The 27,094-nt window shown below is 37.2% G+C and overlaps 1 protein-coding gene across 3 annotated transcripts in view; it reads left to right on the plus strand.

The window, feature by feature from the left end:
- The first annotated feature begins 8 nt into the window (after positions 1-8).
- ZC2HC1B (zinc finger C2HC-type containing 1B) overlaps positions 9-27,094 on the plus strand; it is a 42,242-nt gene continuing 15,156 nt past the window's right edge. For 2 of the 3 annotated variants that reach the window (XM_058735540.1, XM_058735543.1), the window contains exons 1-4: positions 9-475; positions 10,004-10,065; positions 12,670-12,789; positions 13,318-13,456. In XM_058735540.1, the coding sequence (XP_058591523.1) occupies positions 448-475; positions 10,004-10,065; positions 12,670-12,789; positions 13,318-13,456 (349 nt within the window). In that variant the 5' untranslated portion in view covers positions 9-447. Of the gene's footprint in view, positions 476-972; positions 2,276-10,003; positions 10,066-12,669; positions 12,790-13,317; positions 13,457-27,094 lie in introns of those variants that run through there. The other variant, XM_058735542.1, reaches the window with a different exon arrangement.

Consider the following 27,094-nt stretch of genomic DNA (forward strand, 5'->3'; position numbering starts at 1 on the left):
ACTGGATGACTGACTTTTGGAATTTAGGAACAGTGAAGACAGGAAGCAGAAGAAGAAATAATCAAGAAAACTTCCTTGGCTTCAGTAAGTACCTGGCTCAAAATCAGAAATATTTACTTCAGTTTAAACTAGAAAGTTTGTCTTTCAAACATTATTTAATGCTTGGAATCGTTCACATTTGATTAAAAGACATAGTTGAAAACTTTCCTTATTTTCTTGGTTAGGTTTTTGTTTTGTTTTTTTTGGTTTTTTCCCCTGTAAAACCTCTTCAAGGCTCAAGCAATGACACCATCACAATTGTTAATTATTTGGTAAACTGTGACTTCCTTGCAACAGATGAGTTGTTAGTGACTCTTGTTCCTGTGTCCATGACTAATGTGTTATCTGGACTGTTCTGGAAAAAACAAAAAAAATCCGTGGACACTGTTGGTCTGAGTTGGGAACAGAATGGCTGAGACAGAAGCATTTTTAGCCGGTGAGCTGCATTTGGTAACTAAATTATTAGAAAGGCTTTTCTATAATTCATTTGGTTACAACGTTTCCAAACTTGGTGTGTGTTATTTTGTTCTGTTTGTTTTAAATTGTAAATCTGGGTACTCAAGGATTTTTAAGAGCTGTGAAAAACAGTCGCATTAGGTACTCAACCTGCACTGATAGACACTCAGCAGAAGAGCTTGTCTTTATAGAAATAGACTCTGACTGGGGAGTTTATGTTTAAATGTCAGTCTGCAGAAGCACAAGGTCAAGTGATGGTTTATGTTAATAACTCTGTGAATGTATTAAATCCTGACAAGATTGGCCATTTATTTTGGTAGCTATCTCAGTTGAAGGTATTAAAACCAGCAAACCATCAAGAATCTTAGACTTGGAATATTATTTTGACTTGATATTATTCAGATTCCTAAGGAGCCTCTTTTTTTACTGTGTGTGTGTGTGTGTGTGTGTGTGTGTGTATTTTTTTTAAGTTTGAGAGGGATAGAGAACAAGAGCAGGGAAGGGGCAGAGAGAGAGGGAGACAGAGAATCCATCCCAGCAGACTCTCCGCTGCCAGTGAAGAGCCTAATGCGGGGCTTGAACTCAACTGTGAGATCATGACCTGAGTCGAAACCAAGAGTCAGATACTTAACCCACTGAGCCACCCAGGTGCCCCACCTTAGGAGCTTCTCCTATCACTTCACTTGATTCAACACATTTAAATCAGCACATGTTATATTTTGCAGTCAAGGAAAGGTGACTACAAGCCATGAATCTTGCTGATGTATTATTGTGACTTAGGCTGGTTATCCTCCAAATTTAAAGATCATCTTTCTATTCTAGAGAGCAAAATTTACATATTGTGGGTTATTTTGTAAAATTTTGGAGTATTTATGATTTGAGTTATTTATAAACAATGGTTGGGAACTTAACAGAAGGTCCTTGTGAATGTTGGAAGTCCAGAGCGATAAGGGGGCTTTTGCCTTCAGAGACCGCATTATCTGTGGAGGCAGGGTGTGTGCAGCAGAATCTGACCACACGAAGTCACTCATAAGTACCACTTGAAATGGGGATCTTGGTACTTGCTGTTCCCCTTGAAGTGCTTACCTCAAATAAAGCTTACTTAAGGTTGGTTTTCAGTTGTCACCTCCAACTATAAGCTTTCACCTGACCGTATTTAAAAATAGCAACATCCCTCCCCCGCATTTTTTACGCTCCTTCCCTGCTTTATGGTCTCCAGAGCATGTGTTGGCATCAAGTTTTTCATTCTCTCACTATGGCAGGGAATTTTTGCTGCTTTATCTGCGTGGTCTAAAACAACTTGTGGCATTTGATAAATGTTCACTAAGGAGTATATAAATGAACGGATAGGGAAGACATGTCACCACTGCTTAAACTTGGGAGGAACGCTAGGACCTAAGCCTTCAGGTTAGCTAGGAGAAAAAATGCCTGAGGCATCCCAAGGTAGAGGGCAAAGTCATGAAGAATTTGCCTGCTGTACTGGAAGCCCCTATTTTGTATGAGCTTACTTTTTACTTGTTATAAAGTCACTTTCAGGTACTTCAAAACTGTTGTTTTACAAGTTTAAGTATCAAGAGCTATTACCACTTGTGTATATTGTTGTGTGGCCCATTGTATCCATACCTCCATTGTGATGTCATCAAATCATCTCAGGTAAAGGACAGACAGCTCCAGCCATCTTGTAACTTTACTATTATCAGTACATTTATGTTGCTTTTTCTTGCGCATTGATTAGTATGTTTTATCCACCTTGGTTGTTACAATGAAGAATCAGGATAAGGTAAAAATTCTAATGGCCTTAACTTTTTTTTTTTTTTTTTTAAAGAAATAGAACATACCTACCTGTGGTTCCATCCTCAATTTCATTCCCCTCTTTCCCCTCAGGAACTCTTAAGTACTGTCTAGATTATATTAATCATCACCTGTATGGTATTCCTAAATACAATATCTTGTGTAGTGTAGTTTTGAAACACTAATCTGGCTTTATGAGGGCAGTATTTACTACCAGTTGATGAAGGCATGCTTGAGCTGAATGGTCTCTGAGCCTGAGTTCCACGTCTAGAATTTACAAGAGCCCCAGGTGGAGATGTCATTGAGCCAGATGATGAGTGAATCCTAGGGAACACAAGTCCCCTCAGTTGAAACATCTTGGATCTCCTGCATAAATATGCTTAGTGGCTGAATGCTCATTTTATATTTTCTGCTTCTGAGGTCACCATGATCTGAAGATCAATGCAGAACCTTCCTGTGGAGTGAAATGGGTGTCCTCAGCTCATGTAGATGTCAGAATGGGAAGGGAAGAACAAGCACTCCAATGGGACATGGTCAAATAAGCCAAGTATAGAACAGAATGGGAGCCAGATACACTAGGACATACTGTCCTCCCATTAAAAGGCAATGAATATCTTGCTCACAGCAGCCTTCAACCTGGCAATTTTTCATTAGACACCTTCAGATATGGACTGGTTGCCTACTAGTTCTTCCAGCTGTTACCTTGGGAGTTACTTTCCCTCTTGTGTTGAATTGCCTATCTGCTGTATGTTTTACTCACGTTGTGGAGCACATCCTCCAGTAATTCTTGAGAGAGGGTATGTGGGAAGTCAACTTCTTGAAACCCTGCATGTTGAAAAATACACTCAACTCTCATATTTGATAAATAGCTCGGCTGGTATGAAATTATAGGTTGTAGATTATTTTCCCTCTGAGGTTTAGAGGATTTTTCCCCCCATTTTATAAATCTATATGGGAATCTGAAGCCATTCTGATTCCTAATATTTTGTATGTTGTTATTTTTTTTCATCTCCGTAGAATTCTGTCTCTAACATTCTGAAGTTTCACGATGTTACAGATCTATTTTCATCTATTGTGTGGTGTCTTTTCAATGGAGGCTCATGTCCTTTCACTTCTGGAAATGGTTCAAGTTTTTTTATTTTCTTCCCTGTGTTTTCTCCTTTTTTTCTCTTGAATTGTTATTTGGAGTAGGACCTGCTGGACCAGAGGTATTCAAATTGCTTATGTTTCTCTCCCATCTCTGTGCCGTTTTACTCTACTTTCTGAAAGATTTCCCTAAGTGTATCTTCCAAACTTTGTTGAGTTTTTCATTTTTCCTAGAAGACTTTTAATTTCTAAGAGTTTTAGTTTTTATTTAAATTGCTTTTTTATTTGTTTTGGGCTTACATGCTAGAGTTTTTCTTCAGATCTTTGGAAATTCCTGTCTGTTGGCTCATTAAGACTAGAGAAAGAGACACTGGAAATTCTGAATGGATAAGTGACATTTGATAATTTTGAGCTTTATTGTAGTCTGAGTGAGCTCTTTGGGTATCTTTCCAGTGTTGGTATCTTTAAGTATTTTGTCATGGAATGGTTATATTCTCAGGGAAGTTTTCATTCTGCCTTGAGAGTAAGTCTGGTAGGCAGAGTTCTGTGAGCCAAGTAGAGGAAGGGGATTTGGAGTATTCTCTGCTTTCAGCATCACTATTCATGAAAGTAATCACTATGTTAATCACCATATATGCACACATATGTCATCAACCTTGATTAATTGAGTCTCTATTTGCAAATTTGCCTACTTGCTAAAATTTGAAAACCTAAAAACAATATTGTGGTGCTTTCATGGTCATTTGCAGACCTGCACATAGCAGTTAAAAAGTTGAGTCACAGGGCACCTGGGTGGCTCAGTCTAAGGTTAAGTGCCCACCTTTTGCTCAGGTCATGATCTTGTGGTTTGTGGGTTCAAGCCCTGCTTCTGGCTCTCTGCTGTCCATGCAGAGCCTGCTTCGGATCCTCTGTCACCCACCCACCCTCTCTCTTTCTCTCTCTTTCTCTCTCTGCCCCTCCTCTGCCAGTGCTCTCTCAAATACAAATATTTAAAAGAAAAAAAGGTGAGTCACCCGACATGCATGTTCTCAGCAAAATTAGAACAAAGTGATGCCCTGCCTTCTTGTTTCAGCTCTCATCCTGTAAACAAGTGTCCTTTTCACAGTCTGTGCCACATTTTTCATATTTTTGCAATTTTTCTTGGTGATTTTGCTGTACAAAATGACCCCCAAACACAGTGTTGAAATGTACTCTAGTGTTTCAGAGTACAGGAAGTCTGTGATGTGCCTTATGGAGAAACTATGTCTGTTAGATAAGCTTCATCCAGGCATGAGTTATAGCATTGCTGGCTATGAGTGTTCATGGTTACTGAATCAACAATATATATTTATACAAGGTGTCTTTAAATAGGTTGATAGGTTGATAAAAATAGGGTGACCAGAGGCTCACAGGACCTTGACACTGTATTTCCCCTAGAAGTAGTAAGTCTGTATTTGCCCATTCAGTGCTCACAGAGACTTTATAGAATGTAACTACCACAAATAAATAATCAGGCAACATGAGGCGCTGCTGAAGACATGGGTAGGCAGACCTCCTCTTTCAATCCTTTTGGGAGAGTAGATAGGCTACAGTTGGAGAGGGCAGTCACCCAGAAGGTATTGGGGGGGGGGGGGCGTCTAGGAATCCACTTCTTTTCAGAACTCTTTCATCTTGGCCCTCCATATTTTAGCAGGCTCTACCTCATTTATCTCGTCCTAATTCCAGAGATACTTGCTGCTCTGGCGATTCCTACAACTTTGAAGGGTTCTGCAGTGTTGGTTGGGAAGTGGATGTTGATGTAGTTTTAAGTCTTCTGGGTCACTTAGGTCTATCAGTTTTCCAAAGTCCAATTTTTTTATTGTCTTCCTTCCTCCATGACCTGTGGCTCTCTTTGTCTCTTTTCCTTTACTGCAGTTTTTTGGGGACTTGGGGGGAAAGCAAAAACTGATTTGGGTGTTCTCTCTGCCATCCTGTCTTAATTCCTTTTTTTTCTTTCATAACTCATGTTCCTGAGATAAGTTAATAAGTTGTTACCCCCTTCACCATAGGGCCATGGAAGATGTTGATATTGGTAGTAGTTGTATGTTCTGGACTGCAAAGGACAATGTAAGAGTTTTTTGATTCACTGACAACTGAATGAGAAAACGTCTTCCTTTTCTTTTTTCTACCATGCTTTTGTAAGGACGTGTGGATTGGTAGGTGTCTGTACAGAGCATTCTTAACTTCCAGCTCAGAAATAGTAGGTCTAGTCAGAAGTAAATTTTTTTCCAATTTCATTACAGCCATAATCCTCTCCAGGCTTCTCATAAAATTTTTGAACCGAGATCTTTGTGATGCTTATTTTTTATTGTTAACATGCTAAACAAAACTGTTGATGGCTTCCAGATCACTTTATTTTCCTTATTTAAAAAATTGTCTTAAGATTTTAAACCAATGTATAAAAATAATAGCCAATGTATAAAAACAGTAGCCACTTTAATAGTCTACTAAGTAATACTCCTCTTAGGGTAAAGACAAATAGCTAAGTTGGTACTTACTGTTTTAGAATATTTCCTATCAAAGTTCTTTTTAAAAATGTCAGTGTTTTGGGGCGCCTGGGTGGCTCAGTCGGTTAAGTGGCGACTTTGGCTCAGGTCATGATCTCATGGTCCGTGAGTTTGAGCCCCACGTCGGGCTCTGTGCTGACAGCTCAGAGCCTGAAGCCTGCTTCAGATTCTGTGTCTCCCTCTCTCTGACCCTCCCCTGTTCATGCTCTGTCTCTCCCTGTCTCAAAAATAAATAAACGTTAAAAAAAAAAAAAATGTCAGTGTTTTAATTTTTAAAACAATAATGAGTATTCTTTGTAGAAAAATTGAAAATGCAGGAAACTAAACGTGTACCTTTATTATCACTTAGGTGTGTGTGTCACATATATATATGTGTGTGTGTGTGTGTGTGTATGTATATCTATACATGTAATGATCTATTTCCAGTCTTTATTTGTAAATATATGAATAAAAATGTATCATTAACATTTTCCATGTTATTCTCCCACAGATCGCTTTTAATCACTATATTCTCATTCACTGATTGGCAACCTATTTTTTAGTATAATTTTTGACTTTGTAGGCCATACAGTCTCTGTTAAGAACTACTCTACTGTTGTAGTGTGAAAACAGCAATAGATATTATATAAACAAATGGGTGTGATTCTTTACTAATAAAGCTTTATATACAAAAACATACAGTGCCAGATTTGGCCTACTGGCCACAATTTGCTGACCCCTAGATGTTTTTTTAAACTTTTTATTTTGATAAAATTAGTGCACAAGAATTGCAAAATAGTAGAGATCCCATTCACCTTTTACCCAGTTTCCCCAGTTTAAGGTCCAGTTTAACTAACTATAGTACAATATCAAAACCAGGAAACATGCATTGGTACAATGTGCATTTATAGTTCCAGACCATTTTGTTACATGTATAATAACCACAACCACATTATAGCTACAGAACTATTGCATTACCCAAAGGTCTCCCTCATTGTATCCTGTATAGTCGCAACCACCTCCGTGCCTTCCTTGTTGGCAATCACTGTTTTCCATCTCTATAATTTTGTCATTTTGAGATTGTTACACAAATGAAATCATACAGTATGTGACCTTTTGAGATCGGCTTTTCTCAGCATTGAGATCCATCTAGGTGTTGCATATATCAATAGTGTTCTGTTGCTGAACAGTATTCCAGGGTTTGGATGTTAACAGTATAACCATTCACCTGTTGCAAGGCCTTTTGGTTGTCTTAAATAATTATTTTAAGGTTCTAGTGATCATATATTCTATGTGATTCAGCATTCTGGAACAAGTACTATAGACCTCATTGATCTCCATGTTTGGTTTAAGTGACTTAGGCACGTGTTCCCTTCCTTATAGTCAAGCTTCAGAATGCAGTATTCCAGGTGTTCTTTCTGTTGAATATTGTATCTCATTATTTTAAACTCATTGAACTAATTAAAACTCATGGATTTAAATCAGAGGCTATTTATCCTTCAGGGACTTCCATTTGTTTTGCAGGTTAGTACTGACATATCTGCATTTATGGTAATGGTTGGATACATAGTCTTAATACTTGTAGAGACAGAGATTCAAGTGTTGAGTCTCAGTGTTATTGCTTACTACCTGTGGTCTTGAGAAGTCCCCCAACTTTCAATCTCTGTTTTCTTATCTGTTAAAAAAAAAAAAAAAAGAAAGAAAGAAAGAAAGGTAGTACCAACTCTGTCTTGCAGGGCTGCTATGAGAAGTAAAGGAGATTACATAGGAGAAGCGTTTGGGAAACAGGAAAACACTACACAAACGTCACAGTAATAATCATAAAAATCATCCTTCATTAGCAGTTTAGAAAAAGCAGTTTTATAATTAAGATGACTACCTTTTATTCACTAGTAAGTGTGTGGAAGGGTGGAATATTCTTGCTGAAAAAAAAAAAAAACACCACAATTTTAAGACCCAGTTTTACAGAGTTAGAAGGCCAAAAGAACAGAGAGGAAGAGTAATCATTCTGTATGCTGTAATGGATGACCTGTGTTGCAAATACAATACCATCTGGCAGATGTGAGAAGAAATCATTTAAATCAACAATGTCTGTAATGAGCTACCATCTGATTCCTGTTAATCAGTCCTTCCTTTTTCAAACCTTTTCTTGGTTTCCATGACCCTGTTCTCTCCTGTTTCTCCTTCTGGCTTATCATCCTCATCTTCTTGGCCCTTAAATACGGAGTTCCCTAGGGATCATCCCTGTACTTCTCTTTCCATGACCTCTTCCCTGGCAGTATCATGCCTTTACATCACTCTCCAAACAAAGCCTACATCTGTGTCTCTAGCCCTGACCTCCCTCATTTCCATCCTGCTGGCTGGATGACTCTCTCAAACTCAGTATTTCCAAAGCTGAGGTCATTTTTCTTACTAAGATGGCCCCTCTTTTCAAATTCTGTTTCTGTCCACAGCCCGACCATGTTCTGTGCCCTTCAGCACTGTTCTCTCTTTGCCACTTCCCCACTCCCTCCACATCTAGTCATGTTGTCAGTTCTTTGAGCCTGGTGTCTCCCATTTCCTCTTTTCTTTCCAGTTCCAGCCTACACCTTTAGCTTTTTAACTGAAATCCATCTTCCTTCCCACTACAGTCCATTCAGCCCTCCTCACCTTTGTCACATGAACCTTCCACAGCTCTGTTCAGATTCTTCTTCATGTCAGCGATTGTTCCCCTTGTTTGTAGGATAAAGCCCAGATTGTTAATCTAATATAAAGTCCTCTCCATGATCAGCTTTTCTAATCTTTATGTATTCAACTCCAGGTGAACTTTAAGTAATAGGAAGCAAAATCTTCTCAGAATCCCATGTTTTCCTTTTCTTTTGACACTTATCTAACTTTAATGTAATTGATGCCCACATTCTTTTCTGTGCCGGACGTATGTATGGTTTCTCTCAATATTTCTACAGAGTTGCATGTAGCAGATATTTATTGAATGACTGGTCTTGTGGTAGAAACTCAATTCTTGTTTGGCCCATACATGCAACAAGTATTTACTAAGCACCTTACTATGGGTCAGGTACTTTGAGACATGGGACATATGTGGGTGCAATCTCGTGCCTTTTTTTTTTTTTTTTTAATGTATTTGACTTTATTCTTCATTTAACTTTTAAAACACTATAGTTGAATATCAATAACAATAGCAAGTAGTGAGCATATTGTGATTATAGTCCTTCACTCATTCACAACTGTATGTAAAATGCCAGCAGTGAGTGTTCTTCACTGACCTCAGTAAGAGGTCTGACACCAACACCACCCCTAGGATGATGCTTATCCTCACATGCTTCTCCACTGTAATGGTCCCATCTTTCTTGATTTAGATAGAACTCCTCAGTTCTTTCTACTCGGTCCTTTTCATCAGTATTTTATACTCTCTCTCAGGTAGGAGTTTTTCCTGCAAAACTCTTTGAGAGAGAGAAAGCCATTCTCAGGAAAGTTTACCTTAAATTTGATTATTAGGTGATCCTTTACATATGACCTATGATAAATTGCCATGCCTTCATTTAGCACACACACAGACATTGCACTCTAGTAGGAATCTCAAAGATGTTACTGTTAGATAATTGATCACTTTTTAAAAATATTTATTTTGAGAGAGACCGTGCGCACAAGTGAGGGGAAGGGCAGAGAGGAGAGAGGGAGAGGATCCCAAGCAGGCTCTGTGCTGTCAGCGTGGAACCCAGTGCAGGGCTTAATCCCACAAACCCGTGAGATCATTGACCTGAGCCAAAATCCACAGTCAGACGTTCAACTAGCTGAGCCACCCAGGTGCGCCAGTTAATTTATGACTTTATACTAAAGTATTAACTTTGTACTTCTGTCTAAAGCAAAGCTATCAGGTGCTTAGTTTAGGAGTATATTAAATGTACTCTGGTTGCCTGAAGGATATGGAATTTACCTGTTTAGTGAAGTGAGAAGTCTCTGTTAGAAGAGGAAAATGGGTGAGTTCATGAAATATCTTCCTAAGAGAAGTTGGTGGGGAGGGAAAAGAGTGAGGAGATCAAGCTATTGAGGTCCCCTCCAGTTAGTCATTTCTTCTTGGGCAGGCAGTTCCACGAAACTAACATAATGTGCTTTTGGATCTTATACAGATGGCAATCAGGAGTTACTTCCCTGTGAAGTCTGTGGAAGACGCTTTGCAGCAGATGTTCTGGTAAACATAAAGACATTTTGTAGATGTGTTTCGTTGGAGTTAAATGAACTGTCAAGTCAGTGAGGAGGCTGTAGCGGCAAAGATTAAAGACAGATGTGGAGAGAAAGCGAGGGAAGAGGATAGGATAACCTATGGCTGGCAGGCCCGGAGGACACTGAGGCGGATAGGTGCCACCCCATTCAGAAGGGAGTGTAATTAAACATGGTACTCTTAGAAAAAGGATGCCAGATGAAAGTGTTTTGGCACAGCTCATTGTCTCTTGAGAGCTTTTGGCTCTTTTGCCTTTTCTATAAGCATCAAAAATTCAAATTTTAAGGCCAAAGCACCAGGGAAATTAGCTAGTCAAGAGGAATGAACATTGAATTTGGAGCATCTGGAAACTTGGCTTTTAGCCTCAAATTTGTCACTAATTCTGACAAGTCCTTTAACCTCCCTCTGTTTCCTGCTTTGCCACGTATGAAGACAGAACCTTTCAATTTTCAGGGGTTTTATGTAATTTGAACAAAATGGATGTAAGGCCTGTTCCAAGATTTAATTGTTAATCAGATTCAAGCTAACTGAATGTTGAGTCTCCTGATTGATGCCTATAAAGTGGAATAAAAGCTTAATTTATTTAAAAATTGGGGAACCAAACAGGTATTAGACTTCGGTATTCTAAAGAGATGCCCAAGAAAAATGATTAAAAAAAAAAAAAGAAAACAACTTAAGGTGATAATACAATTATGAGACTGAACATTTTAGATCAAGGAGACAGAAGCAGACTTAAAGGTTTTGGACCATATACCTGACTACATTTGGGGCAAAAGACTATATAATAAGGTTGTAAGTTTTGTTTCTCTGGGGAATTTTAAAAATGAAATACCTGTTCTGATTAACTATAGTTAGCGCTTCCTGAATTTAGAAACAGGAGTTCACAGGGCCTGTTGTGGCCCAGGAATCCACCGGTGTGCTGCTTTTTGCCAAGCCAGGCTTGCACCCCATAAGGATGAGTTGCAGAACTAGGAGGTACCATTCCATTTGAAATGGAATCACTGAATGTCAAGTGTGTCTTGCATCTTCTTGGTTTTTACTTTCTAGGCCTATCTCCAGGCTACAAAGAGCATTTGATCGAATGATGTGATACCTTTCTCTCCTTTAATTTAAAATGGGACGCCTGGATGCCTTAGTCAGTTGAGTGTCTGACTCTTGATTTCAGCTCAGGTCATGATCTCATGGTTTGTGGCTTCAAGCCCCCACATCCAGGCTCCGCAGTGCGGAGCCTGCTTTGGAGTCTCTCTTCCTCTCTATCTCTCTCAGAATAAATAAACTTAAAAAAGGTAATAATAAAATGGAGGGCACCTGGCTGGCTCAGTCAGTAGAGCATGTGACTCTTGATCTTGGGGTCATGAGTTTGAGCCCTACATGGGGTGTAGAGATTACTTAAATAAAACTTAAAAAAATAAAATGGTATGGCTTGTTTGTAACCAAGTATAGGATTTTTTTATAGAGTCCGTATTTTGTTGGGTCTGGACAAAGGAACTGTGTGTTAACCATTATGAGTTCCATATCCACCAAGGAAGAGGCCATTTAGTGGAAAGTTGTTGGTATAATTCTATAGCAGTGATGCCCTAGCAGATTTTGTAAGGGTGGTACACAGGCAAAGCTCTGTTTGTTGGTTCCGTTTTTTATGTACTAGAAATGTTGACTACTTAAAGGATTACTTGGCTGGAGTAAAGAATGTTTTCCCTGACGATTATCTGTTAAATGTTAAATATTGTAACATTTTAAAACTTAATATTAAAAGTTTAGATTTGCTCTGAAATAGATGACTTCATGGATGTGAAATGTTTGGATAAATTAAAGGAAAATATCTTCATAATGTAAATGGAATTGGTGTATTCTTCACTTATTTGTATGGTTGTCCCAGTTGTCTTTTGCAGATGTTCTCAAATATTTCTTTGAAACCTCTCCACTCCTTGAGGAAGTTAAGTAGTTTAACGTGCTCTATGTAGAAAAGTGGCCCCGTTGAATTCAATTTTGAAATTGCTGAGTGGTAAGAAGAGTTTTCTTGAGAAGGTTCCATCGGTAGGAGCTAAGTTTCCCCCTGCTGTATGCAAAGGGCTATCTCAAAAGAACGGTAAAATGGAATATTAGGATTGCTGGGACTCAGATTCCCTGTTATGTTACTGGATGCCTTGCTCGTGGAATTTGGAAACCGTGGAGGCAGGAAACAGGAGACAGGAAAATTTCCTTGGCTTCAGTGAGTACCTAGCTCAATATCAAAAATATTTATTTCGATTTAAACTAGAATGTTTGCCTTCTCAACATTATTTAATGCCTGGAATCATTCACGCAGCCCAAGTGGTAGAGTTCAGTGTATAAAACCAAATTCGAAAGAAGTCTCTGTAGCTGTGGAGGCCTTTTCTTGACCTTGCCCTCACGCAATATCTAGCGATGTGTAACATGGGTGGAGAGAGCCAGATGGATTTGCTCTGCTGTGATTTGAGAGTTAGAGAATGAACTTGGCTCCGAAGGTGAACCCCGTCATTCTAGTGGGGGCTGCCTGAGTACAAACCTTGTGACTATACATGTTAAAAATTTTAATCCCCACTGTTTCTTTTCTAGGAAAGACATGGACCAATATGTAGGAAACTCTTCAACAAAAAGCGTAAACCTTTCAATTCCCTGAAACAAAGATTACAGGGCACTGACATTCTCATTGTGAGAACAGCTCCTCAGTCCAAGGTACTATCAGTATCGTGCTTGTTCTTCTTGATTACATCCTTAAGTACATTAAAGCCCCTTTTTGGCTCTCTGGTTTCATTTTTGCTTGATAGTGCAGTGTAATGTCATGTAAGTATAATCCACCTTTACTGTTTTCTTTTTAATCATGCTCACTTAGATTTCGAAATGTATTTCAGATACTTTCCAGATGTGGCAAAAAAGAATCTCGTTTATGTTTTCATTAGTGTAGCATTAAATCTCGCAATTAACTTGGAAGAAAGTCCCTTTTCATCTTACAGTTAAGTCTTTCTGTAAAGTGTTGTCGTTTGTTTTTCTGATTGTTATTTTGTGTTTTCCCACACTGTTGTGACTTGCAAATTTTATTACTGTATTTTTCCAAATCTCTTTTTGTACTCTTGAACACAAATTTTCTTTTCCCTCCAAATTTCACAGTCCTATGTCCTGTAAATTTAAATCCCAACTTAAAATAAAGTTGCAAGGGACAGATGTACAGTCGAGGTTAGTATATATTGGTTTTCTTTTTTATAGCATCAACCTGTGAGGAGATCTAACTGGAGACAACAACATGAAGATTTCATTAATGCAATCCGTTCAGCCAAGCAGTCTACACTAGCCGTTAAAGAAGGCCGACCTCTCCCACCTCCACCTCCTCCATCCATCAACCCAGGTGTGGGGCCAGTTTGGTTTGCTTTGGGCATTTTATTCTTAACCAATTGTGCTTGATTTGGGGCCAGATCATCATGCCTTGCTTCCTCCTCTGCATTCTAAAATTAATAATAACGAATTATAAAAGTAATTTTATCATACAATATATCTTATCCTAATTTTATTTTAATTCCGTATAAATATTCTGTGTTTCTTTCTAACTCTATTTCAACATAAGACCACTACATAACTCCAGGGGACACCGTTCACATCATGGTCTATGAGAATGGGGCTGTGCAGAATACTTCTCCAATACAGTGTCAGATACCCAAGCTCTGGGTTTGTTTGCTTGTTTGTTTGTTTTTGGTGGGGAGGGCAGGGGGATAGGGTTTTGTTGTGAGATAAAAATCCCATAATATGAAATTCACTGTCTTAACCATTTTAAGTTGTGCAATTTAGTGGCCTAAAGGCTTTTTACCCTAAAATTTTCATTTTGAAAATTTTCAAATTTACAGAAAAGAGGAAGATATAGTACAGTGATCACTCATACACCATACCTTCCATTGAAATTTGACAGTTGTTTACATTTCATATTTTCTGTCTTATTTTTGGGGGGACAGAACTATTTAACACTAAGTTTCAGACATCATAACACTTTACTCTTAACTGTATCAGTATGCGTTTCTGAAGTATGCGTGCATTTTCTTGCATAATATAGGGACTCATATTTTCCCAGTTATCTTAAGAATGTCTTTTAAAGCTCACTCCTTGCTCCCTAATCACAATCCAAGAATCATGCATTTTTTGTTGTTGTCTCTTTTCTTTAATCTTGCACAATACCCTTACTAAGCCAGTAGGCTTTTAGGATATCTTTTAGGACATCTTTTAGGATATCTCTTGTTCTAGATTTGCCTGGTTTTTTTTACTCAGGCTAATGTTTAACTTGTTCCTCTATCCTCTGTTTTTCTGTAAATTGGAAATTAGGGCTAGAGACTCTATTAGATTAATATTAATATTAATCCCTATCAGATATAAGATTTTCAAGTATTTTCTCCCATTCTGTAGACTTTCTTTTCACTTTTTTTTTTGCCTTTACACTTTCTTGATGGTATCCTTTGATACACAAAATTTTTTTAATTTTGATAAGAGTGCAGTTTTTTTTTTCTTTTGTTTCCTAGCTTTTGATTGTCAGATCCAAAAAATCATTGCAAAATCCATGTCATGAAGCCTTCCCCATGTGCTTTCTTCTAAGAGTTTTATATTTTCAGCTTTTACAGTTTTGTATTTGAGCCAGGTGGAGTTAATTCTGTATGTGGCATAAGGTAAGATCCCAGCTTCATTGGAAGTTGCATATCTAGTTTTACATGTGGGTATCTAGTTTTCTCAGCACTGTTTGTTGAAAAGACTATCCTTTCCCTATTGAGTGATCTTGGCACCCTTATAAAAAGTCATTTGACCATATATGTGAACGTTTATTTCTGAGCTACTCTAGTCTGTTTTTCTATATGTCTGTCTTTATGCCAGTAACACCCTGTTTTGATTACTGTAGTAGATTTGTAGTAAGTGTTGAAAGTCCTCCAAGATTGTTTTGGTTATTTGGGGACCTCTGAGATTGTATATGAATTTTTAGGATGGATTCTTTTTTGTTGTTTCTGAAAATGCCACTGGGATTTTTATAGGGATTGCATTAAATCTATACCTTGCTTTGAGTAGTGTTATCATCTTAACAAAATTGTTTTACAGTCCATGAACATGCAATGTCTTTTCATTTATTTATTTTCTTTTTAATTTCTATCATCAACATTTCATTGACTAGGTATAAGAACGTACAAGTCTTTTACCCCTTTGGTTTGATTTATTCCTATTTTATTATTTTTGATGTTATTGTAAATGGAATTGTTATTTTCAGATTGTTCATTGCTAGTATATAGAAATACGACTGATTTGAGGGTATTAATTTTGTATCCTACAACTCAGTTGAATTTTGTTAGCTCTAACAGTTTTTTTTGTTTGTTTGTTTGTTTTTTTGGTGTGGAATTTTCAGGGTTTTCTACATATAAAATTATGTCATTTGTGAACTGATGTAATTTTACTTCTTCCTCTCCAGTTTGTCTCTTTTATTTCTTTTTCATGTCTAAATCCTCTGGTTAGAACTTCCAATACTATATTGTACAGCAGTGGTGAAAGCAGATATCCTTGTCTTGTTTTCCATTGAGTAAATGTTATCTGAGAGTTATAACTGGCTACTTAAAACATAAATAATAACATATTGTGAGGATTTTGCATGTGGAAGTGGTGAAATGTATGAAAACAATACAATAAGGTTAAGTAAGGAAAATGGACATACATTGTTGAAAGTTTTCTGTGTATTGTACATGAATAAGTTTAGTACCCATTATACATGAATAGGTGTAGTATTGTTTGAAGGTAGAATATTATATCTTAAAGATGTCTATTATAAACCCTAGAGTAAACACACAAAAATATTGACATATCAGTAATAAGACAATAGGTGGAGTGGAGATAAAATGGAAGAAAATTCAATCTAAGAGAAGATAGGAAAAGGGGGGGGGGACAACAAAGAAAAGATGGGATAAAGACAAATAGCAAGATGGTAAACTTAAACCCAACCATATGGATAGTTGCGTATAAATGACCTAAACCCTTCAGATAAAAAGCAGATTGTCAGACTGAATAATAAAGCAAGGTCCAATTATATACTTTCCACAAGAAACACACTTTAAATAGCAAGATGTAAATAAATGTGCCAGGCAGGTGAGCAAACAAGGAGGTGACCCAGGTAGGCCTACAGAGACCACACTCTCAGGACAGCTGCTCCTATGTTAGCAGGCTGTTGCCGCCTCAAGGGGACATACACCAGGGTTGCCATATCTCATTTCTCAAAGGATGTCAGAAATGCAGATTTCCTGATTTATAAATACCAGAAACTCAGATGTTTTAGAAACTTCAAGTTTGGACCTCTGAGGTTGGAAGTCAGTCAGCGGTTTTCCTTGGAGGGGTGGGGATGAGCAGGAGTGGACATGAGGAACATTGCTGAGAATGTTCTGTGTCTTGATCCGGGCTGGATTACATGGGTGTGTGCAGCTTGTAAACATTTCGTGTAGACATACATTTACGATCTGTGCCTTCCTTCTTGGATAAAAAGATAAAAGGAGAAATAAACACCAGCAATGTCAAAACAACTATAGACTGGCATGTTAAAAGCATGGGGAAAGATATACATGCAAATAATAATCATAAAACCTGAATGCTAATATTAATATCAGGCAAAGCAAATGTCAAGTGTTATTAACAAGAGTAATGATTAAAAATACATATTCATCAAGAAGGCCTATCAGTCCTAAATGTTTATGTACCTAGTAACAGAGTTCAGAGAACATAAAACAAAAACTGACAAAACTCTAGACAGATTCACAGTTATATTTAGAGATTTTAGTGTTCCTTTCTTAGCAGCTAATAAAATAAGCAACAGGAAAATCAGTAAGGACGAGGACATTTTCTAATGTGAACAACAGTATCAACCAGTTTGACCTAATTGATATCTAAAGCTATAATGTGATGTGTAGCAACAGCAGAATATAATTCTTTTTAAGTACACATGGAGCATTTGTCCAGGATAGACCATGTGTAGGGCCACAAAGTAAGTTTCAGTAAATGTAAAAGGATTGAGACATCATGCAGATTGTTACTTGACACAGCAGAATTAAGTTGAAATTTATGATGAAAATATATCTAGAAAATTTCCTAATATTTGGAAATTATCAGCTTTTCTTAATGCATGGATTTAAGAAGAAATCGTAAGAGAAATGGGAAAATATTTTGAACTGAATGGTAATGAAAACATCACAATTTGTGGGATTCAGCTATAACAGTGCAAGGAGGAGGTTTATAGCTTTAAAAAAAGCTTATAACTAGAAAAGAAAAAAACGTTTAAACCAATTGCTTTATATGTTTCCTCTTTAAAAAGTTTCAAGAACAAATTACACCTCAGTTAAGTAGAGGGAAGAAAATAGTAAATGTAGTTCACCATATTAACAAAATATTTGTAAAAGCATATGATTATCCCACTAGATACAGGAAAAGCCTGTGACAAAATGCAACCCCTGTACACGTTTATATAAGAAAATTCTTAGAAAGGTAGAAATAGAAGGGAAACACCTCAATAAAAGGACATTTTTGAACAATCTGCAGTTAACATTACACTTGATGAAAAACTGAACACTTTCCCACTGAGATGAGAAAAAGCAAGGATGTCTTTTCTGACCACTTCTGTTCAATACTGTACTAAAGATGTAGTACCCACCGAAATAAGGAAATAAATTATTGGAGAGGAAGAGGTAAAACTGTCTTTCTTCGTAGACAACATAACCATGAATGAGTAAATATAGAAAATCATAGGAAACTGTAAGAAAGCTACTGGAGTTAAAAGTTCATTTAACACACTTTTCAGGATATAAAGTCAATATACATAAATAATTTATATTTTTATATACTAGGCATAAACAATTAAAAAATGAAATTAAAAATATGTTTACAGTTGGGGCGCCTGGGTGGCTCAGTCGGTTAAGCATCTGACTTCGGCTCAGGTCATGATCTCCCTGGGTTTGCGGGTTCGAGCCCTGTGTCAGGCTCTGTGCTGACAGTTCAGAGCCTGGAGCCTCCTTCAGATTCTGTGTCTCCTCCTCTCTCTGCCCCTCCCATGCTCATGCTCTCTCTCTCTCAGTAATAAATAAATGTTAAAAAAAAAATATGTTTACAATTACGAAAAAGCATTAGTACTTAGGGGTATGTTTTTTTTTTTTTAAAGGTTTTAAAAAAAAATTTTTTTTTAATGTTTATTTATTTTTGGGACAGAGAGAGACAGAGCATGAATGGGGGAGGGTCAGAGAGAGAGGGAGACACAGAATCTGAAGCAGGCTCCAGGCTCTGAGCTGTCAGCACAGAGCCCGACGTGGGGCTCGAACTCACAGACCATGAGATCATGACCTGAGCCGAAATCAGACGCTTAACCGATTGAGCCACCCAGGTGCCCCTACTTAGGGGTATGTTTAACAAAATATGTGTAAGACTTGAAAAATGAAAACCATGAAACACTGTTCAGAGAAATTTTAAAAAGACCAAAATAAATGGAGAGATTTACCATTTTCATGATTTGAAAGACAGTATTATGTTACTATGTCAGTTCTTCCCAAATTGATCTATGGATTCAGTGTAATTCCAGTAAAAACCCCTGCAAGTTTTCTTTGCCACGTAGGAATTCACCAGTTGACTTTAAAATTATATGGAAATTTGGGGCGCCTGGGTGGCGCAGTCGGTTAAGCGTCCGACTTCAGCCAGGTCACGATCTCGCGGCCCGTGAGTTCGAGCCCCGCGTCAGGCTCTGGGCTGATGGCTCGGAGCCTGGAGCCTGTTTCCGATTCTGTGTCTCCCTCTCTCTCTGCCCCTCCCCCATTCATGCTCTGTCTCTCTCTGTCCCAAAAATAAATTAAAAATGTTGAAAAAAAAAAAATTTTTTTTTAAATAAAAAATAAAATAAAATTATATGGAAATTCGAAGGATCTGGAATAGCCAAGATAGTTTGGAAAAAAAGGAAAAAATTGGAGGACTTACACTACCTGATGTCAAGACTTATTATGATGTTAGAGTTATTCAGTAATTTGATATTGGTGTATCAATTGAACAGAAAAAAGTATCTGGATGTAGATCCATGTATGGGCGATTGATTTTTGACACAAATATTCATTTGGAGAAAATGAGTCATGATCCTTATACAAAAATTAATTGACAAAAATTAACTGACAGAAATTAATTCACAATGGCACATTGACCTTATAAGTGCTACAACAATAAGATTTCTAGAAAAACCAAAAATCTTTGATCTAAGAGTCAACCAAGATTTCTTAAGCGGGATATAAAATGTACAGATTTTTAAAAAGGAAATTGATAAATTGGGCTTCACCAAAATTAAAAATTTTAGTCTTGAGAGACACCATTAAGAGAGTGCAAAGGCAAACCACAGGCTGAGAGATAATACTCATAATACATACTGACAAAGGACTCATATCAAGAATATATAAAGAACTCTTGAAATTCAAGAAGACAACCCAGTAAGAAAAAAGGTGAGAGATGTATTTGAACAGATACATCACAGAATAATGGCCAATAAGCACATATAAAGATACTTAACGTCATTTCTGTCAAGGAAATATGAATTACAACTACGGTGAGATACTACCACATACCCACTTGATGGCTAAAATTAAGGACTGACAATACAAATGATAGCGAGGATGTGGAACAGCTGGAAGTCTCCCACTGCTGAAGGGAGCGTAAAATAGGACAGCTACTCTGCACTGGTATTTTCTTAAGTTAAACATACGCTTATTTATAGAGCAATTCTATACCTAGGTATTTTTGCAAAAAACTGGAAACATGTCCTTAGAAAAGACTTATCTATTAATGTTCATAGTAGCTCTATATAGCATAAACTGGGGGAAAAACCCCCCACAAACGTCCATCAGCAAGTGAGTAGATACAAAAATTGTGTAATTATTGACAAAACAGAATACAACTCCACAGTAAGAAGAAAGTGCTACCATATAAGCAGCAACATGGGTATTCTCTTATGTGAAACTCTACAACAGATAAAACTTGAGTGGCAGGGGGGCGCCTGGGTGGCGCAGTCGGTTAAGCGTCCGACTTCAGCCAGGTCACGATCTCGCGGTCCGTGAGTTCGAGCCCCGCGTCAGGCTCTGGGCTGATGGCTCGGAGCCTGGAGCCTGTTTCCGATTCTGTGTCTCCCTCTCTCTCTGCCCCTCCCCCGTTCATGCTCTGTCTCTCTCTGTCCCAAAATAAATTAAAAATGTTGAAAAAAAAAAATTAAAAAAAAAAAAAAAACTTGAGTGGCAGGAAGGGTGCCTGGTGGCTCAGTTGGTTGCATGTCGCACTTTTGATTTCAGCTCAGGTCATGATCCCAGGGTTGTGGGAGCAAGCCCCACGTTGGGCTCCACACTGAGCATGGAGCCTGCTTAAGATTCAGTCTCTCTCTCTTTCTCTCGCTCTGTCCCTCACCCCCCTCATGTGCTCATGCTGTCTCTCTCTCAAAAACAAAACAAAAAAACCCCAAAACTTTAGTGATAGAAAATGGAGTTTTGATTGATTGAGACTGGGTTTGGGGGAATATTGACTGAAAAGGGGCATGAGGGGAACAGTTCTGTGTTTTAAATGAAGTGGTTACACAATTGTGTACTTTTATTAAAATTCACTGGCCGGTATCCTTAAAATAGGTGTATTTTACTTCATGTAAATTAGTTCACATTAGTGATTCGACATTTGTATACATTACAAAATGCTCACCATGTTGAGTGTAATTAACATCTGTCACCATACAAATTTACTACAATATCATTGACTATATTCTCTACACTATACTTTTTATCCCCATGACTGATTTACTTCTTACTTATTTTTAAGTTTTGAGGGGAAGATGAAACTATTTGGTACTGAAGTGCACAGGAATGTGGAGTAAAGGATTATGTTGGCTGTAATAATTTTCCAGTGTGAAAAGAGCTTACCTTGACTATTCTTAACACAGGAGATTATTTCAGTTGCTGAATGAATGAAATTTTAGAGCTCTATGTGAAAAATAAAGCATATTTTACTTGGGCCACTATAATAGTGTTGAGATCGATCATTGTGGGTGTTGTTGGTCTTTTACCCATTGACAGAGCACGTTCCAAATTTCTGTTCTTGTGTTAGTTTTCCTTGATTAATCTGCCTTTCTTTCTTTCTTTCTTTCTTTCTTTCTTTCTTTCTTTCTTTCTTTCTTTCTTTCTTTCTTTCTTTCTTTCTTTCTTTCTCTCCCTCTCTCTCTCTCCCTCTCTCTCTCTCTCTCTCTCTCTCTCTCTCACCAAAGGAAGCAGAAAAGGAGTAGGATAGGATGCTTTCGGTAATGCTTTTTGTATTGCGTCTGGTGTTTGTTTTGTTTTCTAATGTGAGGAAACTTACAGATTCCTTTTATAAAATTAAAAAACATATTTTTTTGGTGAGGTGACCTTTTTTCTTTATCCTTTGTTTAGGATTACTATTTAAGATTCATCCTTTATTGAAAGGGTGATTTACTTATACTGTAACTGGAAGTTTTTACCTCTTAATCCCTTTTACCTATTTTGCTCATCCCCGCACCTCCCTCCCCTGCTGGCAACCACCACTTTGTTTTTTGTATTTATAAGTCTGTTTCTGTTTTTTGTTTGTTCATTTGTTTTTTAGATTACATGTATAAGTGAAATCATACGCTATTTATCTTTCTCTGTTTTATTACCCTCTAGGTCCATCCATGTTAAATTAGTGTTTTCATTTCTTTGGGTAAATATCCAGAAATGGAATTACTGGATTATATGGTGTCTCTCTCTCTCCCTCTCCCTCCCTCCCTCGCTCTCCCTCTCTCACTCTTTCCCTCTCCCCCTCCCTCCCTCCTTCCCTCTCTATCTCTTTCTCTCCATATATATATATGTTCATTTATTTTTTTTGAGAGTGGAGACTGAGAATCCCAAGTAGGCTCCATGCTCTGTGCTGAGCCCAAGGCGGGGCTTGATTTCACAACCATAAAATCATGACCTGAGCCGAACTCAAGAGTTAGCTTGAGCCATCCAGGCGCCCCTGGTATTTATATTTTTAATTTTTTGAGGAATCTCCATGTTCTTTTACACAGTGGCTGCATCAGTTTCTATTCCCACCAATAGTGCTTGGGGGTTACCTTTCTCTGCATCCTCACCAACACTTGTTTTTTCCTGTCTTTTTTTATTCTAGCCCTTCTGACAAGTGTAAAGTAATATTTTATTTTGGTTTTGATCTGCATTTCCCTGATTAGTGATGTTGAGCATCTTTTCATGTGCCTGTTAGCCTTCTGTATGTCTTCTTTGCAAAAATGACTATTCGGGTCTTGTGTTCATTTTTTAATCAGATTTTTTTGGTGTTGAGTTCTGGGAGTTCTTTATATATTTTAGATACTAACCCCTTATCAGATATATCATTTTCAGATATCTTCTCCCAATCAGTAGGTTGTCTTTTTGTCTTGTTCATGGTTTCTTTCTTTGTGCAAAATTTTTTAGTTTGATATAGTCCCAGTTTATTTTTGTTTTTGTTGCCCTTGTCTAAGGAGACAGATCCAAAAATATATTACTAACTCCTATGTCCAAGAGTTTATTGCCTGTGTTTTCTTTTAGAACTTTTATGGTTTCAGGTCTTACATTTAGGTTTTTAATTCATTTTGAGTTTATTTTTGTATATGGTGTAAAAAAAAAAAAAAAGGCCTATTCTCATTCTTTTGTGTGTATCCATCCAGTTTTCCCAACACCATTTGTTGAAGAGGTTGTCTTTTCCCTACTGTATATTCTTGCCTTCTTCTCTCTATTCTGTTCCATTGTGTCTGTTTTTGTTACAGGACTATACTGTTTTGATTATTAGAGCTTTGTAATAGAGTTTGAAATCTGGGATTGTGATATCTCTAGCTTTGTTCTTCTTTCTCAAGATTTCTTTGGCTATTCAGGGTCTTTGGTGGTTCCATAAAAATTTTGTTATTCTAGATCTGTGAAAATGCTAGATTTATGAAAAATGCTACTGATAATTTGTTAGGAATTGTATTGAATCTGTAGATTGCTTTGGATATTATAGACATTTTAACAATATTAAATTTTTCATTCCATGAGCATGGTGTATCTTTCCATTTATTTGTGTTGTCTTCAGTTTCTTTAATCAGTATTTTATAGTTATCAGAGTACAGGTCTTTCACCTTCTTGGTTAAATATATTCCTATTTATTTTATTCTTTTTGATGAAGTTGTAAGTGGGATTGTTTTCTTAATTTCTCTTTCTGTTACTTCATTTAAAGTGCATAGAAATGCAACAGATTCCTGCATATGAATTTTGTATCTTGTAACTTTACTGAATTAATTTACTAGTTCTAACAGTCTTTAGGGTTTTCTATGTATATAGTATGTCATCTGCAAATAGTGACAGTTTTATTTCTTCCTTACCAAGTTACATGTCTCTTATTTCTTTTTCTTGTCTGTTTTCTGTGGCTAGGACTTCTTGTAGTATGTTGAACAAAACTTGTGAGAGTGGACATCTTTGTCTTGTTCCTGATCTAAGGGGAAAAGCTCTTAACCTTTCACCATTGAGTATGATGCTAGCTCTTTGTTTGCCATATATGGCATTTATTATGTTGAGGTATGTTCCCTCTGTACCCATTTTGTTGAGAGTTTTTATTATAAATGGATGTTGAATTTTGTCAAATGCTTTTTCTTCCTCTATTGAAAGGATTATTTGAAGGATTTTTTCCTTCATTTTTTTAAACATGTTGTATCACATTGATTAATTTGCAGATATTGAACCATCCTTGCATCCCAGGGAATAAATCCCACTTGATTGTGGTATATGATCTTTTAAACATTTTTTATTTTTATTTAGTTATTTTTATTGATGTAGTTAACATACAATATTATATTAGTTTCAGGTGTGCAGCATATTGATTCAACAATTCAGTATATTACTCAGTGTTCACCATGGTAAGTGTAGTCACCATCTGTCATCATACAAAATTATTGGTGTTACTGACTATATTCCCTATGCTGTATTTTTCCTCTCTGTGACTTACTTATTTTAATGTGAATTAATTTGAATTTGGTTTGCTAATATTTTGTTGAGGATTTTTGCTTTAAATTTCATTAGAGATATTGGCTTACAATTTTTTTTTTTTTTTTGGTAGTAGCTTTGGTTCTGGTATCAGGTTGCTGGCCTCATAGAAGGAATTTGGAAGCATGTCTTTCTCCTCAGTATTTTGGAATGGTTTGAGAAAGGTAGATATTAACTCTTCTTTAAATGTTTGGTAGAATTCACCTGCAAATTCATTTGATCCTGGACTTTTGTTCAGGGTTTTTGGATTGCTGATTCAATTTCTTTTTTTTTTTTTTTAACTTTTTTTTAATGTTTGTTTTTGAGAGACAGAGAGCAAGCAAGTAGATGAAAGGCAGAGAGAGAGGGAGACACAGAATCTGAAGCAGGCTCCAGGCTCTTAGCTGTCAGCACAGAGCCCGATGCGGGGCTTGAACTCACAAACTGTGAGATCATGATCTAAGTGGAAGTCAGATGTTCAACTGACAGAGCCACCCACGCGCCCCTGCTGATTCAATTTCATTACTGGTAAATGGTCTGTTCAGATTTTCTATATCTTCATGATTCAGTCTTGGAAGATTTCATGCTTCTAGAAATTTATCCATTTCTTCTAAGTTGTCCAGTTTGTTGGTATATAATTTTCAATAGTAGTTCCTTATAATTCTTTGTATCTTTATATTGTTGGTTGTACCTTCTCCTCTTTCATTTCTAATTTTATTTGAGTTCTCCTTTTTCCTTGATGAGTCTGACTAAAAGTTTGTTCATTTTGTTTATCTCTTCAAAGAATCATCTTTTATTTTCATTGATCTTCTCTATTGCTTTTTTAGTCCTAATTTCATTTATTTCTGCTCTGACTTTTATTATTTCCTTCTGTTAACTTGGGCTTTGTTTGTTCTTTCTGTAGTTCCTTTAGGTGTAAGGTTAGATAGCTTATTTGATATTTTTCTTCTTGAGGTAAGCTATATTGCTGTAAACTTCCTTCTTAGAGCTGCTTTTGCTGCCTCTCAAAGATTTTGAAACATTGTGTTTTCATTTTTTTTTATTTTTTTTTTTATTTTTTTTTTTAATTTTTTTTTTCAACGTTTTTTATTTTATTTTTTTGGGACAGAGAGAGACAGAGCATGAACGGGGGAGGGGCAGAGAGAGAGGGAGACACAGAATCAGAAACAGGCTCCAGGCTCCGAGCCATCAGCCCAGAGCCTGACGCGGGGCTCGAACTCACAGACCGCGAGATCGTGACCTGGCTGAAGTCGGACGCTTAACCGACTGCGCCACCCAGGCGCCCCAACATTGTGTTTTCAAATTCATTTGTTTCAGGGTGTGTTTTGATTTCCTTTTTGATTTCTTTGTTGATCCATTGGTTGTTTAGTAGTAGCATGTTGTTGTAGATGTAACTGATTTAACTACTTTTGTGTTTTAACTTTCATACTAGCTTTATAAGTGATTGACCTTTACTATATGTTTGCTTTTACCGGTGAAACTGTTTTTTTCATAATTTTCTTACTTTCTTACTTATGGCCTTTTATTTTACACTTAAGCCCTTTTAACATTTCTTGTAAGGCCAATTTAGTGGTGATGAACTCTAACTTTTGTTTGGGAAACTCTTTATCCGCCCTTTAATTCTGAATGATAACCTTGCCAGGTAGAGTATTCTTGGTTATAGGTTTTTTTTCCTTTCAGCCCTTTGAATATAGATCATGCCACCCCTTTTTAGCTTTCAAAGTTTCTGCAGAATAACTTTAATGACTAAATGACTTTAGTTTTAGCAGAAACTAAAAAATCAGGAGATAGCCTTATGTGGAGGATTCCCTTGTATGTAACTAGTTGCTTTCCTGTTGCTGCTGTTAAGAATATTCCTTTATCTGTGATTGTTGACATTTTAATTATTACTCATCTTGGTAGACTTCTTTGGGTTCATCTTATTTGGGACTCTGTGTGATTCCTGGACCTGGATGTCAGTTTTCATCCCAAGGTTAGGGAAGTTTCTTCAATATTATTGAAGAAATTATTCAAAATTATTTATTTCTTCAGTAAATTTTCTGCCCTTTTTTCTTGCTTTCCTCCTTCTGGGCCCCCCATGATACGAATGTTAAAATGCTTGATGTTGTCCCAGAAGTTCCTTAACCTATCCTCATTTTTTTTTCTTTTGAGAGAGAGAGAGAAAGAAAGAAAGAGAGAGAGGCAGAGAGAAAGGGAGAGAGAGAATATCTTATAGGCTTCACAACCAGCATGGGGCCTGACATGGGGCTCGATCTCATGACTGTGAGATCATAACCTGAGCCAAAATCAAGAGTCAGATGCTTAACTGACTGAACCACCCAGGTGCCCCAACCTATCCTCATTTTTAAAAATTATTTTTTATTTTTGCTGTTCAATTTGGGTGATTTCCACTACCATGTCTTCCAGATTGTTGATCCATTCTTCTGCATCCTCTAATCTATGTTGATTCCCTCTAGTGCATTTTTCATTTTGTTATTCTATTCTCTGATTGGTTCTTACATTTTCTTTGTCTTTGTTGAAGTTATCATTGACTTCATCCACTCTTCTCTCAAGTCCAGTGAGCATCCTTGTTAACATCACTTTGAACTTTTTATCAGGGAGATTGCTCATCTCCATTTTGTTTACTTGTGTGTGTTTTTGAGATTTTGTCTGTTTTTTTATTTTTTATTGTTTGGCATATATTCTCTGTCTTTTTTTTTCTTATTCTCTGTGTTTGTTTCTATGTATTTGGTAGGTCATTTATGTTTCCTGGTCTTGAAGGAAGGTAGATGTCTTGTGTAGAAGGCCTATAGGACCCAGTAGTGCAATCCGCCCTGGTCACCAGAACCAGGAGCTCCAGGAGTGTGCTCTCTGTGGGCTGCTTGTGCCCTCTCGTTGTGACTGGGCCGTAACTGCTGTGAGTGCACTGCTGGGCGGGGCTGGCCCTTGGCATAGCTGGCCGAGCAGCTTGGCTGCAGCTGCTGTGGGCG

This window comes from Neofelis nebulosa, chromosome 6 (genome assembly GCF_028018385.1).
Source record: "Neofelis nebulosa isolate mNeoNeb1 chromosome 6, mNeoNeb1.pri, whole genome shotgun sequence".
Taxonomy (NCBI): Eukaryota; Metazoa; Chordata; class Mammalia; order Carnivora; family Felidae; genus Neofelis; species Neofelis nebulosa.